Below are 17,997 nucleotides of genomic sequence, written 5' to 3' on the forward strand. Positions count from 1 at the left end.
TTCAGTACCTTTGAGATTATGATTTAGTCATGGAGGTAACTTACAGAATAAATCAACCATAAAAATTACCATCAAAGTGAAACAAGGAAAAAACATTTAATGAATGTTTGAATTCATTATGAAATTTGAATTCATGGATTTTGAGCAAGATTATTGTACTTAAATAAGAAGACAAATTGTATTACCAACACAAGCAACTATGGCAAAACTACTGCTTAATCTGAGTAACATCTGAAAATAATTTAAACCAAAATAATCTCTAAATATATGCTGAAATGTAATAATTAAATTTTAAAATTTAGCTCTTTGATATAATATTGCATATGCCCTTAAAAGTGACTTTTAAAAAGAAGTTATTTATAAATCTAAATTGTTGGTCTAATTTTGTTTCAAAAAATGATCTCTTTTCTCTACTTATATTTATTTCTCTATAAAAAAATTAAAAAGGAAGTAGAGTATTTTAAAAATTATTTCAACAGATGAATAAATAAATAAGCTATGGTATATTTAGACAATGGAATATTAATCAGATCCAAAAAAATAAGTCATCCAATAAGGAGGAGACATGGAAGAAACTTAGATGTATATTAAGTGAAATGAAAAGGCTACGTACTGCACGATCCCAACTCTGACAACGTAGAAAAAGTAAAACTATAGAAAGATCTTTTCAGACCATAAAAAGAACAGTGCTTGCTAGGCACAGTGGCACCCTGTAATCCCAGCAACTCAGGAAGCTGATGCAGGAGGATCCGAGTTCAAAGACAGCCTCGACAACTTAGTTAGGCCCTGAGCAATTTAGCAAGGTGAGACCCTGTCTCAAAATGTAAAAGATGAAAAGGGCTAGGGATGTGGCTCAGGGGTTGAGCACCCCTGCATTCAATCCTGGTACCAAAAAAAAAAAAAAAAAAAGACCAGTGGTTGCCAAGGAAGAGCAGGGAGGGAGTGATGAATAGGTGGGGCACCCGGGATTTTTGGACAGTGTAGTTACTATTCTGTATGATACTATAATGCTAGACACATGTCATTACACATTTGTCCAGAATGTACACCACTAAGAGTGAACCTCAGTGTAAACTATAGACTTTGGGTGATAATGAGGTATCAAAATGGATTTAACACTGGGCATAGTGGCTCATCCCTATAATCCCAACACTTGGGGAGGCTGTGGTAAAAGGATTACAAGTTTGAGGCCAGCCCGGACAACTTAGTGAGACCCATTCTGAAAATAATAAAACAAAGAAAGAAAGAAAGAGGGGCTGGTGATATAGCTCAGTTGGTAGAAGGCTTGCCTAGCATGCACAAGGCCCTGGGTTCAATCCCCAGCACCACCAAAAAAAAAAAAAAAAAAATAGCTTCTCCAAGAAAGAAAGAAGTGTTAGGGGTGTAGCTCAGCAGTAAAGTGCCCTGGGTTCAATCTCCAGTTCCACGAAATAAAGTAATAATAATAGGTATTAATTATTAGTTATTATTAATAATAATTATTATTATTAACAAATGCATCACTCTGATGGAGTATTAAGAGTGAGAGAGGATAGCCTATCTGTGGGTAGGGTGTATGATAATTGTACCTCTGGCTCAATTTTGCTGAGAACCTAAAACTGCTCTAAAAAATAAAACCTATTAAAAATCACATATACATTAAATATTTTTAATCACAATAATGCTTTTAGTAAATGTTTAAACAATGTTTTAGATATGGAGGTATCACTTTTTACCTATAAAGTGATTCATTTAAAAATGCCCTTTCCTTTCAGAAAGTTTTCATGTTTCAAATTTACTGACTTTGAATTCACAATGGAACAGGAACAGGAACGTGAACTGATGTCAAAACTTAAGAGCCAAATCTCTCTCACTGCTATAAAACATGTCAGCAGAGACTAAAACCAGCTATGTGTGCTAAATAGTCAAATTCATTTTGTAGAAGATACAAATAAAGACTAATAGCTAAAATTAAGCTCAAAAGAAAGCTCAGTTAATTTTGCAATAATGTACTCACAAGGAAATACACATTGACTCATTTTACGTTTCATTTGAAACAAATCATTGGAGAAAAAAATTATAGTAACATTTCTCAAGACAGTAGGTAACTTAAAAAAATATGGATTTTCAAACTATGAATTCACCTAGTACCCGACTCTCTTCCCAACCTCACTTTCTGCCTATCTTGAAATTTTTATCATGAAATAAGTGGGAGGAAAATAGAGTCAAATGTTATCTGAGTATTCTACTTCTTATTGATTTATCTTTTAAGGTTTTTATTGACTGAGAAGGGATACTGAGTAAAAAAGTAGAAACTATGGCCTAAGGTTAGGTACATCACAAATTCTTAAATGACAAATAAATGTTCTCTGAATCAATTACTTACATACAACAGGCAAGGAAAAAATGATTTATTGAGTAGGTACATTTTTACTACTAATTTCACTTAATAAAGAATTTGTCACAATCAAAATTATTTGGTTAAGAAGATCATACACTAAATAAGGTGTGGCAATGCACACCTGTAATTCAGCAACTTGGGAGGCTGAGGCAGGAGGACTACAAGCTTGAGAACAGCCTCAAGTACTTAGCAAGGCCCTCAGCAACTTAGGGAGACCCTGTCTCCAAATAAAAAAAAATTTAAAAAGGGGCTGAGGATGTGGTTCAATGGTAAAATGCCCCTGTGTTATAATCCACAGTACTAAAAAATTAAAATAAAATAAAATAATAATAATTGTTATTATTGTATTAAATTAAAAAAAAAAAAAGAGGAAGAACACCACATACTAGGGGCTGGAGGTATAGCTCAGTAGTAGAACACCTGCCCAGCATTCATGAGGCCTTGGGCTGAACCCTAGCACAACAACAACAACAAAAAAGGGAAACAGTATGACTGAACTCAGTACTCGATAGCAGCAGGCAAGTTTTAATGACAGTTTTCCTGTAGTTTATGGCCCAGTTCATGGCTCCAGGTATAAACTGAATTTACTGCATTAATAACAGAACTACTTCAGAAATACAGCAACAACGCTAGTAGTATTAATTCTCATCAAGACCAAAGCAGTGAATGACCTTTGAAATACATTCATTCCATAAGTAGCTTTACCTTTGGCACTTGTTACTAGAATTCAGGGTGCTGCCCCAAACATGCCAGCAGGAAACTCTTCTTCCTGCTGCTATAACCTGCCACGAGCAGGGTCTTTTGCCTAAATTTTCAATACAATGCACAAAAACAAAGTACCTAAACTTGCAATACTTTCTTTCAAATACATTAGAGAAATATAACTATGAAATAATACTACTGAAAGTTATCATACAAAATTAATGTAATACATTTGGACATTATGAATTATTATTATTTAGTTGTCACAGAGAATAAGCATGCATTTACATGCATTTTTTTCATATTTCCTAAATTGAAAGATAGGTCGAAATAAAAGAAATATATTTACCTACTAGAAATCATACTCCTGTGCTTTTAACAATGAAGCCCAGTGTCAGAACTTCAGGGTAAGTCCTTTCAATGTCTTTAACAATGGCCAGCTGTACAGTGAGTTGTTCTCCCCACATTCCCTTGTTTGGAGAGCAAAGCTATCCGATCCATCATTGCTCCCCTAACTCTTTGGCCCCATCTTTAACTTCACAAGTGCTGACTAGGCTCATTTTTCACTTTTACGTCTAACTTTTCATGTCGTATCCTTATGGATATTTCTCTCCAGTACCTCCACACATCCTCAAAGGTGTGCCTTCTACTACCATGCCCTTCTAATTCTTGTCCATGGTCTCTTCTTCTCTTTATACAATGAGTTAAAATTGACCCTAACTAGGAGTAAGTATACAATTAGTCTGCTAGTTGTATCAAGAGGGGGAGAAAACATGAAAGGGTCAAAGCAATGTGGAAGAATGAGAACTGAAGATCAGGTCCCGAGCGCCAGCATGACACTATTAAGCCCTGGTCACCACTTAATCTGGCTCTAATTCAATCTCATTTTCTCTTCTAAAAAATGATGGTGTCAGATTATTTCAGTGATCTCCAAACTTTGTTTTATGAAACTAGACGCTTTCAGGTTGCCGTGCAAACCAAGGAGAATGAGCTGGTTAAAAGGAGGAGAAAATTCACATTCTTATTCATCTATTTCATGTACTGTGGTTCTAATCAAAATTTCACCTTGGAAAACACACACACAAGCAAAAAAGTTGGGAAATCATTGGATTACATGATCTTCAAAGGGTCCTTCTAGGTCTAAAATTATAACAGAAGATCTTCTAACAAAGCAAACAAAAGGTTTTGGTTACAGATCTCTTCTAAGTAAATTCTGTATTTTCAAAACTTCTCAATTGGCCTATAACCTATTTTTAGAAACTTACTGGGAAGAACATAAGACCATGAAGTTCCGCTGTCAAACCAGATGTCCAAAATATCCTGACCTGGCACATATTCCAAAGCATCAGGACCACCAACCTAATAAGATAGTGTAAATCATTTTAATTATATGAAGACCACAATATAGCCACTAAAAACCCAAAAAAGTCTTAAGAAAGTGAAAAACAGACATTCAATTCACATTTTTTCAATAAAATTTAAACATTTTTGAGCATTTTACAGTTTAGTTACAACTTCCTCTGTTTGCATGTAAAAGTGACCATGGTCACTGTAGTAAGAATTGTTGCTGGTTTCTAAAAGTTTCTTGAAATTAATTTCTAGTGTGGATTTTTTGGTATGTGATATAATCAGTTAATTCTACATCAGATCCTAAAAAGTCCTGATATACCAATGTTGGGGACTGTTCTCTCATAATTACATCTGATTAGTCAAATCAGTCAGTCAAAAATCAATCCTAGCCCCCAAAGACATAAATAACTTAATGTTTCATTGCTCTGTTAAATACTATGCTTCCACTGATAACACAATGTCCAGTGTTCAAACTACATTTGCTTCTAATTCACAGTAAATAAATTCATTAACTTTACATGACTTTATAACCACACCTTTTAATTTGGAGAACTCTTACATTGGCATTATCAAGAAACACACGCAAAGGCTATTAAATACAAATAGCAATTTACCTGAGATAAAACATCTTTTGGAAGAAGTTGCTCAGGCGGAAGAGTCCACCAGATATCACTGCCATGTTGTTCCACTAGTTTAATAATATGTTCCATGGTTTGGCTATTTTAGGGGGGAAAGGAAGAATTTTTCAATTTACAATTATAATGAATAATAAAAAAATTAAATTATAATATATTTTCCTTTTTCTTGAACCTCAGTTCAGCTACATGCTTACTTGGCTGCTACCATCATTTAAATTCAAAATAAATACAATAAAATTGATCATATATCCCTATAAAAACAAAAACGAGAAAGACTTCTTCTGATCTCCCTATTTCAATTCATGATTTCCCTATTTCTAATTTTTATCCAAGTACCTATCCTCAAAACCTCCTAATTGCCTTGTCTCCTTAAATTTCTGCCCAAATGAAACCAACATATTCTGTCAGTTTCACGTTTAAAATATTAGAGTTGTTCTCACTGATACCGTATTAATGCAATCTCACTGCTTCAATAGTAGATTGATGCAGTGGTTTGACATTTCCCCTACTCTCATCCCTTAATTTACCTGATATATCTTGAGATGGATACATCCCTAAACTGCTTTTCATCAGACAAATTCTCCATTCAAAAACTTTCAAGGGTTCCCTTCCTGCTTACAGGACTAATTTCAAAGCCACCTGTGTAAGAGGCAATGCCATACTAGAGTGCAGACTTTGACAGCAGATATTCAGCATAATGGTTCTGACTCCATCACTAAGTACACAACCATGTACAAAAACTAAAATTCCTCTAACACTTAGCTCTCCTCTCTCTGTCATTTTTTCAAAATCTACTGAGCACCTCCAATTTCTTGGGCAATGTTCTAGAACTAGAGATGCTGCAGTTAATAAAACATACAAGATCCCTCCCTGCCCTAATGGAACATTTTAGTGAATCTACATACATCCCTCAGAACAACTGCAAACTAAATGAGATTATACACGTAAAATTCAGCACAGTGGCTGGGCGTGGTGGCGCACACCTGTGATCCTAGCAACTCAGGAAGTGGAAGCAAGAGGATCACAAGTTCAAAGACAGTCTCAGCAGACTAGCAAGGCAGTGAGAGCCTGTCTTTAAATAAAATACAAAAAAGAGCTGGGGATGTGGCTCAGTTAATTAAACACCCCTGGGTTCAATCCCCAATAACAAACAAATTCAGCACACTGCCCAACACACGGAAGAATGCCAACAAATGCATATCAAATGAACAGCTGTGAGAAGATATATAGTCATAAATTACCTGAAGAATAAAGCTAGGGAAAAGTTTATATTAAAGTTTCTCACAACAATAACATACTTTTAAAATAATATTTGTGTTGCAGCTTTGTCAACATTATAAAGCTTCCTCTACTTGCTTTCCTTCTAGTCAGAGTACAGACAAAAGTCAAGAGCATGGACCTATGTTCAGACAGTTTGGGTTTAATTTCTGGCTCTCAATCACTTACTACCCATGTGATTCTGGACGAGGTACTGAGTATTAATGTACCTTGGTTTCCTCATTGGTAAAATGCAATAAAAAGAGCATCATTAAGAGACTTTTTATGAATATTAACTTTTCTTTTTTATTACTTTTTTGTGGTTCAAGGGATCAAACCCAGGGCCTCAGGCATGCTAGGCACTCTACCACTGACCTACATCCCAAGCCTCATTGTGAATATTAATTAGCCATATATAAAAAAACCTAGAACAATGAATACCTGACTCATTTTTACATATATGTAAGCATTAGATATTACTTTAAAAAGTTCTTTTAAAACAGACAAATTTAGATGGTTCATTTTCTGTTAATCAATTACCAGAACACAACATTTATCAACATATATATAACAAATATATATATATTACATTTATATATACATATATGTACATATATATAATTTTTTTTTTTGGCAGTGCCAGGAATCAAACTCAGGGCCTTATGCTTGCTAGACAAGCATTCTACCACTGAGCCACAACCCCAGCCCAGTAACTAAGAATTTAATGTAGGTCCAGAAGACTTAATAGAAATGGAAATAGGAGATAGGAAAAAGTATTAAGTTCTTAATCTTCATCTGCACCTTATTAATCATGACTATGTAAGACAAATCATTTAACTTCTCTTGGTCTGATAATTCACAATCAATGAAGTATTTACAAAAAACTGTTGCAGGAAATAAAACTCAAATGGTCAATACAAATTAAATGTCCTCTACAAATTAAAACCTGAAACATCTTACAAAAATGTCATGTAGTTGGCATTCTTTCTAGAAAGGATAGATTGAAAAGTATGTTATAAAAAACAGGAATGTAAAGTGGGCACAAGTCCATGCTTCTAAAGCAGCTACTCATTTTATATGGACTTCAACAGTAAAGATAAATGTTTATTCTATGAGACCATAAAAACTCTATGCACTTTACGCATTAATAACCTACCTATATGACAATAATATTTAGTTACATATTACTATTTTATAGTTTGCAAATACTTTATCAGTTAAGAAAATATGAATAATACTACAATAGAAAAATCTGAGCAAATCTAACACTTGAGAGAACAAAACCCTAAGAGAAAAGAGAAAGATACTAGTAAAGTAATTTATACACACACACATAATTACAGCAGATACACTGATCATACCAATGTTCAGGTTTGGGATATAACTCAGTGATAGAGTATTTGCCTAGCAAGGGTGAGTGAGACCTTAGGTTCAATCCCCCTAAACAGCATAAAAAAAAAAAAAAAGAAATTTTCATCAAAAAAGAATGATTCAAAAAACGTTTGTCACCAGGCTGAGGCAGTGGGATCACAAGTTAGAGGCCAACCTGGCAATATAGCGAGACCTTTTCTCAAAATAAAGGCTGAGAATATAACTCAGAGGTAGAACACAGGCCTAGGAAGTGTGAGGCCCTGGGGTTCAATCCCCAGTATCATAAAAATTTTAATTGGTGTCCCTTTATCCTTTTTATAAATGTCATGAGATTGTCAATTTTAGAAAATAGTAAAATAGTTTTATATTGAAATACAAAATGTAAAAGTAAATGACTCAGATTTCATGTAAACTTAACAAGTACAGATACAGGATTGATATTATCATTAATCAAAAGCATTTATGTGTATAGCACATGCTATACTTTTCAAAGCACTTTATAAGCATTTATTGGATTTACAGTACAGCTACTCATTTCTTAAGTAATGAGATTAAACAAGTAACAAAACTAGACATCAAGAGTATGTCTCCCAAATCATGGTTCAGGGTTATTTTTACTTCTTAATATTCTGAGTCTAATTCATCTATTACGGTCACCACAGTCACCAAACTCACACTCCTATTCTCTGGAGTTTGCTAAGCAACTGCAAAAAGGCTTATGACCCATGCATAATAAAGATGTGAACAGAGATGCAGTCAGGGCACAAGGGAGTCTCGGGAGATAAGTGTGTTGACAGAGTAAGCACCGAGTCCAAAGGCCTTGGGACTACTTGTGACTTATTGGATAATGACAGGAATAAAGATATTTTTCCTGAGTTTCAGTTTCTATTAACACTGAAAAAAGTTGTGACAAAAGGATATGTGAAAAATTTTACTCTAAAAGAGAAGAAAAAGTCCTGATATCGAAGAAGCACAAATACCTTACCATTATTGATAATAGTTCCATATTTATCTTACAATGCCAAATACAACCTTAATGAATCTTTTTTCACATCCTTAAATATTAGGTAATTCACTAAGGTTTTAAATTTTTAAGTTTTATTTAACCATGCTCAAGTATCTTACTGAGTCTATCAAAGTGTCAAAGAAAGGAAGATTCCAATTTTTGCTGCTGACATGTTATTAAAGCAGCTGCAAAACTCCCATCCAGTCAATTATCTCTAGTCTAATTAAAATTCATTTTAATTATGTTTCTCTATAATGATATCACTAATTTACTCAGATATATTACCAAATGTTCTAAGATATGAAGAAATATAATCTTGCTTTTTCTTTTTCTTTGCAGTTCTAGGCCTCACGCATGCAAGGTAACAGCTCTAGCACTCAGTGGTACCCCCAGTCCTTAGTCTTGCACTTTACAGATCTTCTATTTACAAATTAAAAACACTTCTTAAAACCCATAAGGTGAGAAAGAAATTGCTTGTTTTTTGTTTTTCTTTCAGTTCAACTAATAACACTTTTTAGAAATGACTTAATCACACAATGTTAACTGAACCAATGAAAACCAATCCTGCAGTAATTTTTAAAATATGATTTTAAAAAAACTGTAGTAATACTACAAAAAATAGCCCGATATTCTTCTTCATTACATATGCATGTAAACCTGAACAAAAGAAAAATGCTTTCAATGTATCTAAAAGAAATCTGAAACATTTTTTAGAAGGACAAGTTCTGCCTCATTGATAAAGCAAATCTCATTAACATTTAGAGCAAGACTCACTTCCTTACTTTATATCATGAAATATAAAAATATTAGTATTGACCAGACATGATGGCACACACCTGTAATTCCAGCAACTTCAGAGGCTGAGGCAGGAGAACCCCAAATTTGAAGCCAGCCTCAGCAATTCAGTGAGGGAGGCCCTAAGCAACCTAGTGAGACCCTGTCTCAAAATAAAAGTAAAAAGAGCTGGCGATGGGGCTCAGTGATAAAATGTTCCTGGGTTCAATCCCCAATACCAAAAAAAAAAAAAAAAATCGCGTAGTAAATTAAATCTATTAAATATGCTTTACAAAACATTATGCTCTACAATTTGGTTCTGTTTTGAGATTTTGGACAAATACTTACATTTAAAAGAAATAAAGGCAACTATAGAATGAGAGACTATAAGAAAACCAAACAAGCGTATATTAATCAGCTCAATTTAGCCATTCCATAACATATACATATTTCAAAATGCTAGGCCATACACAATAAATATATGCAATTTTGTCATTGATCTAAAAATAATAAAAAACTGAACAAAATTCATAATATGCAGATTTCAAAGACAAAAGCATCCTCACAATCCAAATAAATCAAAATTCACATGCAAAGAATATGTATCACTAAGAGAAAACTTTCTCTCTTGGCTTGTACTCTTGTAGACTGATCCTAAAAAGCTGAGATAAATATTTTAAAAACAAAATTTGCAATAAAAATAAACACGAACATAGAACCTAAAAACCTAAGGCAACTATAATAGATAACCAAATAAAGATTAATGTTCAAACAATCTGTAAAAACAATTGGAAAAATATACAAGCTAATGTTAAAACAAGGGCTCAAAGGATACCCACAGAGCTGTGGCAAAAGTCTAGAACAGGCAAATAGTGGCTGGGTTGTCTATCTGATGTTCATACCCAAGGACCCAGACAACCATTATGGCTGCAGAATTATTTTTCCATAACTGACCTGGATTATATCTTCCTTTAAAATACTATGCTCCTTTACAAACAACTATATTGTACATCTTACATATATATCTTTGTACAAAAGACAGAGAGATATTAGTACTCTTATTTCCTTATGATAAATACTCAGAAGTGGAATTTCTTTTTCTTTCCTTTTTTTGTTTTCTTTTTGTGGTGCTAGGGACTGAAACTGGGACCTCACACATGCTAAGCTACTGTACTACCTTGGAACTACAGCCCCAGCCCAGAAGTGGAATTATTTTTACAATGAAACTGAGATCATGTTTTAAAATTTTTGAAAACAATTTTCTAAGCCTTTCCCTAAGATATTAAATATTCTTCAGGGGAAAAAATAGGAAAAAGTCTAAACTTGCTCTTGGAAATTTAAGAATTTTCCTTTATTTTGTTAATAACACCTATATTTAACACAAACATGCAGTTAACTTATAACCTAAAGATCATTAAATTACTGTTGATAAAAGTGGGTGAAACCACTTATCACTATATAATCTATATGCTTCTATTTTAATGCTGTATTTCATAAAGCAATAAGTCCATCATAAAACTCTGTACTTTACTCGAAAGCCTTATCTAAACACATACATTATGAGTCCCTTCCTAGGTTTCAATCAGTGAAAACCCACTAGGCAGTGTGAGCAACTAAAACACCAACCAATCACTCTGAACTTCACTATCAACGGAGCTGAAGGCTTATTTAGCATGTTGTTGAAAATTAAGCAGCATTAAGGCTAGGTAACAAAGAAACTGGCTGTCATTTCACTGTTTTCTGTTTTGTCATTACAAACAAGCTTTAAGACAATTTTTCTTCTGCAAATTATAGGAACGAGAACAAGGTAAGAGGCTAAATGTTTCATATTTGTTTACTAAGTTTAATTTGAGAACACAAAGAAACTTGGGAGGGAAACATTTTTTTTTTTTTTTTGACAATTTAATCCTACAACAGGTTTTAAAGGTAACAGGAAATAATTTTGGAGAAGATTTTGGTTAATTAGCGAAAATTTCCACCAAAGTGTAATTATTAATGTAAGCCCAAATCTAAGATAGCTAAACTCAAATTAAACTGGAAACTCCTTGACAGATTCTACTACATTTCTCAAAATTTCCAGAAGTCAAGTTCTGTTTCCTAAAAGGATGTTCGCTATTGCTATTAATAGTATTAAATTGATTACAATCAGTATCTATAGTGTTAAATTGATTATAATAATCTGAAATAATGAAAAAATTAATCAACTTTTTTCCTTCCTAAGGAGCTGATGTTTCTTATTTTCCTTTTTATACTAAAAATTATTGCTTTCATTAAATAGGAACTGATTTCAATCTACATCATAATGATATCATATTATAGATTCAGAAAATGACCAATGACATCAAGGTAAGAGCTGGAATCATTTCTTGATAAAATACAAATGAATATAAAATGCAAATGAAACCATTAATTCAAATCAGAATCAAAAATCAGTTTCAAACCCTACCAGTCTCTAAACTTATTTAGAACATAAATGTAAATTTTTATTTTGTGAAACAAATACACTTAGAGATAATAAATAGATTTTCATCAAGAAAAGGAGAAGGAGGGCTGTGGGTGCAGCTTTGTGGTAGAGTTCTTGCCTAGCATGTGCCAAGCCCTGGTGCACCTCAGCACCACAGAATGGAAAAAACCAACAAAAGGAAACTTTGGACCTGCTGAGTGGGGTTATCAAGTGTAACAGCAACTCCATGTGGACTGTGTATGAACTTCCAGTGGAGATGCTGTTACTTTTGATGGTCACCAACTTGCTATAATACAAAGGCATAAGAAGACAAAACACTGTGATTACTTGATTCTCATTCCCTTAAGGAGGAAAAACAGTAACCTTCTGTTTCTTTTATAAAACTGACAAAATAAGTAAGAATGAATGCCAACTGTCTTAAATTCAAGTGCTATGCCAAAATGGAAGAGGATCTGAGTCATCATTAAGAAATGGTGTACAGGAAAATGACCTATGAATTGACAGACAGTATGGCCAAGTTTGTCTGTCACTTCTCTAGGCCAATATTCTGTATGTCTCTTCTACTTCAAATTAGAAATCAACTAATGCCACGCAAGCAACATAATGGAAGATATAGATCTTTAACACAACCATGTATTAACAAATAAAATGTAAATGATACCTAATGAAAACTTGTTTGTTTTTTTGATGTAGTTATTTTACCTACTTAACAGACCATTCAACATGTATACATTTTTACTGTAAATAATAACCAATTAAACCAGTCTGCTGAGGGATGGGGATGAAGCTCAATGGTAGAGTACATGCTTAAGCATTTTCAAGGCCCTGAGTTCAATCCCAGCACAGCAAAAACAAACAAAAACATAATTTGTTCTACTTATGAATACTGTATACTTATGATCCACCTCAATTGCTTCAAGAAAATGTCCTAAAAATCTTGCTGCTGCTCTCTAAATACTAAAAAGAAAGAGAAACAAGGGCAGGAGCTTATAAAAGTTTCCTTAAAAGAAACACTGAGTGTGGAATTTTAAATAATAAGGTGTATATTATCTCAACTATAATCATTTTAATTCTTAAGAGTTATTAAGGTATTATTCATTTACAACTGACCAAGCTCTTAATTATAACAACATAGCACAATTCTTAGACTAAAAAGTGTAAATTATTTCGTTTTCTTTGGTAATAATATAGAGATAGCTATTCAATAACCTCCTGTTTTCTAGCTGCTAGTTTCTGCTCCTAAAATATACCCTACTCCTCTACCCACTAATTCCTTAATTTAGTATTCAAATTTCTCTATTTTCTTAGCAACTACCTTCTGTTCCCTTCACACACACCCCAGTCACACCACCCAGTCCCAGTGTGGTTCTTATACACATGCTGTATTTTCCCTCCTCAAGGGCTTGGACTCCTGCTGATGCTACCATTTGCAAAACACTTTACCCCACTTCCTACCTAATCCTCCAGGTCCAACTGAACTACCATATCCTCTATGAATGAAGCCAAGAGCTGTTTTATGGTTCCATGTCTGCCCAGGACATAGCCTCTAGCTCTTCCCACTAAGCCATGTTGTCAGAGGTGTCAGATGACCCATGAAGGAGCAATACAACCTATCTTTCTAACAGAAATGGGCCAAGTGCAGTGTCACAGTGATACATGCCTGTAATTCCAGGAAATCAGAGGCTGAGGCCAGAAGATCACAAGTTCGAGCCTCAAAAATTTAGGACACCCTGTCTCAAAAACTACCCCCCCAAAATGGAGGGGAGAACTGGGATTATAGTTCTGTGGTATCAGTGGTAGGGTGCCCTTGGTTCAATTTCCAGCACCAAAGATAACAAATAAAACAAGAACAACAACAACAGCAACAACAACAACAAAAAAAAAACCTCAAGTACTCAATATGTGCCTATAGATTACTTAACAAAAAAAACCTTTAAAACTGAAAAAAAACTTTCCAATACATACATTCACAGAAGGACTGTTAAAGAAATAATGATAATATTGACAATGAAAAGTATAACTTTTTATAAAAATGTAGCAACAAGGTAGGGACATTCAAGTCCATGTCTATCGTCTCAGACCCCCCTATTTACTTTTTGGTCTGCATTCCCTCAAATTCTTCACTGGGTCCTCAACTGATTAAATAGATAAACACCTATAAATGTATTCAAACTCTTTACTTATGCTGTAGCAACTTAACCATATTAAACATTACTCAAAGAAGATGAAAACCTAGAATGGATTTGCAAAAGGAATGATAAATATTTCCAGTCCCTCATCTGCCAAAAACAGCAACAGGTAGGCCAGGTGGGGTGGCGCATGCCTATAAACCCAGCAATTTGGGAGGCTGAGGCAGGAGGACCACAAGTTTGAGGCCAATCTCATCAATTTAGTGAGATCCTGCCTCAAAAAAAAAATAAATAAAAAGTTCATTGGTAAAGCACACCGGGTTTAATCCCCAGCACCTGCTCATCACCCCAAAATAGGAAGAGGGGCTGGGGATATAGCTCAGCAACAGAGTGTTTGCCTAGCATGCATCAGAACCTAGGTTTGATCCCCAGCACTGTAAAAACCAAAACAAAGAAAACCCCAAAATGGCAACAATGTGTATTATCAGAAGCCTCCCTAACATTATCAGAAGATAAACTAGCTAGACTATCATCTCATTAGAAGCAGTTAGTCTTGTTCTTGCAACTATTAGCTGTGCCTGGCACTGACCATTTATGGAACCTACCATTGATGGAACACTGTGTTTTAACACCAAGTCCTTTACATTTATTATTTAGTATTTGTAATCATCCACCTCTAACTATTGTTTTTCCTATTTCATAAACATAGAGGTTAATTCTTCAGAGTCTTCCATACAATATGCAAAAAGCACAAGAGGAAAACTGAAGGTTCTAAAGCACAATCATGATCGTGTTCCAAAACTACAGTTACTATAAGTCACACTGGATGATTTTATAGTTTATAACATATGCCTCAATAAAGCTTAAGAAAACTAATGAAGCAGATTTTATTACTGACAGATGTTATTACTGAAACAAACTACAAGATACAATATTTTAAAAAATGCACAGAGCAGTACATGTAGATTTTTTTTATAAATATATGTATTCATATTTTATATATAAATATAAGTGTGGGTGGAAGAATTCATTTTGATCTGGGAAGATTCAGAAAGAACCATGAATGACTTCCTAAAAAAGGATCTGGTGTCTGAAATAGGAAAGAAAAAAATGCTATTTTTCACTGAATAAGTTTTTCTACATTGAACTATTTACTATATATATTGTCTTTCCACATTTAAAAGAATAATAAACCAAAAATAACTAGGAGTATAATAACCAATGTAATCATGTCACTTAGCTATATTATAGTTTCCTAAATTTTAAAGTACCTTAACAATTATATAATGTCATTTCTAATAAAAAGGGGAGTAGACTCAAAATAAGAAAGTGATTTTAATTCCCAAGGAAAAATTACATTTCAGGCTCCACACGTAAACACTGTTCATCTTTGGAGTCCCCAACACTTTAAGCTAGCATAAAAAATTCTCATAGAAAAAAAAAGAGCCTTTCTTTCTAATTATCAATATTGGAAAAAAATCTAGTGTTTGCTAATATGTTGAAATATGAAAAAAACCTTTTGAAATTTACATTTCATTACTTCCAAAAGATTGCTATTTTCTAATATTTTATTTAAAATATCTAAGAAGCTGGTGTGGTGGCACACGCCTGTAATCCCAGCTACACTAGAGGCTGAGGCAGGAGGGCTGCAAGCTTGAGGCCAGCCTCAGTAACTTAGCAAGGCCCTAAAAACTTGACAAGACCCTGTCTTAAAATAAAAAATAAAAAGAGTTGGGGATGTCACTCAGTGGTTAAGTACCCCTGGGTTTAATCCCCAGTACCTAAATAAATAAATAAAAATAAAATATATAAGAATCTCAATAGTTTACATGATTTTTTCCACATTTGAAGAGAACATAATTCACTTTAAAACAATGAAAAATTTCACAAAGAGTTCTACCTGTTGATCAAGGAGTCATCTTTTGTTTTATGATGAAACACGGGAATTGGAACACCCCAAACTCTTTGCCTTGATATACACCAATACGGCCGCCTGTCCATCACGTCAACCATGGCATTCAGTGCTGCTCCTGGAATAAACTTCACTGTCTTTAACAATTCCTGCAATTGATTCATAAATCATGACTAATGAGAGAGAGCTGAACAAATTTCTCTAGAACTGCCATTATTTTTCCTAATGCAGTGCTTCATTTTGGCAGTCGTTCACATACCCCTGATCCTCCCAAAACAAAAGAAAAAACTAAAAGATTTCAGAGCAAATGGGGTAAAATAGTCAGGGACTTAATTATTATCAAGAGCAGACTATATCTTTGGAGGATGTAATAAGAGACGTTATACCAATTTCCAAATTACACAAACCCTAGAGCAAAACTGGTAACAAGGCTGGGCATGGCAGGATACACCTATTAATCCAACTACAGAAAGAACTATGAATAATGACTGGAGGCTGAGGTGGGAGGATCATGAGCACCCAAGTTTGAGACCAGCCTAGGCAATGTAGTGAGACTCCACTTCAAAAAAAAAAAAAAAAAAAACTGGTAATAAAAGGTTTAGTACCAATATTACATATACTTCATTAAACTATAGCTAAAATCAATGCAAACTTGATTTTAATCATTTTTGTACACACTTCAGAAATAAGCTACTGTCCTAGGTTTACAAACAAGGATTACAATATAATCTGATTTTACATAGCATAGTTTACAATACAGAAAACACTTTCCCAAAATACCAGTTAATTTCTACTTATTTATCATCCTTTAAAAATTCCCCCTTTCTTTATTCCCTCAAAAAGTTGTGAACTAGCAGCATTTGATTTCATTTGTACTACCAAAAGATAAATTGAATAGCACAAATGGTTGGTATTAATCCCCCAAAAAAGTCAAAATATGCTAACCTCATTTAAAAAAAAAAAAATCTCTTCATTATAAAAAAGCATTTTGCACTGGGTGTGGAGGTGCACACCTATAAACCCCAGTGGCTGGGGAGGCTGAGGCAGGAGGATCATGAGTTCAAAGCCAGCCTCAGCAAAATCAAGGCGCTAAGCACCTCAGTTGAGACTCTACCTCTAAATAAAACTCAAAAACAGGCTGTGGATGTGGCTTAGTGGTAAAATGCTCCTGAGTACCCAAAAACAAAAAAAGCATTTTGCTAAGCAGGTTTAAGTGGCTTCTTTGCCTACCTAAACTGAAGTCTCCCAACCCCTACAACCTTTTGGAGCAACACCACCATTTCTGTAATTCAATTTTATTAATACTTGATTTTGAAAGTCAAGAAATGTGAATACTGACTGGATTATTGGATTTTGTTAAGGACTTTTTAGGGTGGTGATAATGGCATTGGACTTATGCTTTTTCTTTCTTTCTTTTTTTTTTGTATCAGAAATTGAAACCAAGGGCACTTAACTACTGAGCTACATCCCCAGGACCACTCCCATTTTTTTTCTTTTGAAACGGGTTCTCACAAAATTGTGTAGGACTAAGATAAGTTGCTAAGGCTAGCCTTGAACTTGTGATCCTCCTGCCTCAGCCTCCCTCACTGTACCCAGTTTATAAGTATGCTTTACAATTATGCTTTCAGATATACATGAAGTATCACCTAAAAGAAATAATGCCTGGTATTTGCCTCAAAATAATTGAGTGGTTTTGGGGAAAAGGTGGGTGGTAGGAGGGAAAAAGAACTGGCCAAAAATTGATTACTGTTGAAGCTGCATGATGGAAATGTGGCAATAAATATCTCTACTCTTGCAATTTCTACAAAAAGCAATTGAAAATAATCTATTAAAAAAACTGGGGGCTGGGTACAATAGTACACACCTGTGAACCCAGTGACCTGGGAGGCTGAGGTAGGAGGATCTCAAATTTGAGGCCAGCCTCAGGAACTTAGCAAGACCCTGTCTCAATATAAAGAATAAAAATAAAAGGTACAGGAATGTAGCTCAGTGGTAACATGCCCCTGGATTCAGT

General features: G+C 34.2%; 1 protein-coding gene across 1 annotated transcript in view; it reads right to left on the reverse strand.

Annotated features, from left to right (window-relative positions):
• The window catches only part of IARS2 (isoleucyl-tRNA synthetase 2, mitochondrial), a 58,324-nt gene that overhangs the window by 22,220 nt on the left and 18,107 nt on the right, over positions 1 to 17,997 (reverse strand). Inside the window, exons 12-14 of the mRNA XM_079107452.1 lie at positions 15,972 to 16,132; positions 5,047 to 5,149; positions 4,348 to 4,441 (exon numbers count right to left, since the gene is read on the reverse strand). Coding sequence (XP_078963578.1) covers positions 4,348 to 4,441; positions 5,047 to 5,149; positions 15,972 to 16,132 — 358 coding nt within the window. The remainder of the gene's footprint in view (positions 1 to 4,347; positions 4,442 to 5,046; positions 5,150 to 15,971; positions 16,133 to 17,997) is intronic.

The sequence above is a fragment of the Sciurus vulgaris genome (assembly GCF_902686455.1).
Source record: "Sciurus vulgaris genome assembly, chromosome: 12".
NCBI classification, from domain to species: Eukaryota; Metazoa; Chordata; class Mammalia; order Rodentia; family Sciuridae; genus Sciurus; species Sciurus vulgaris.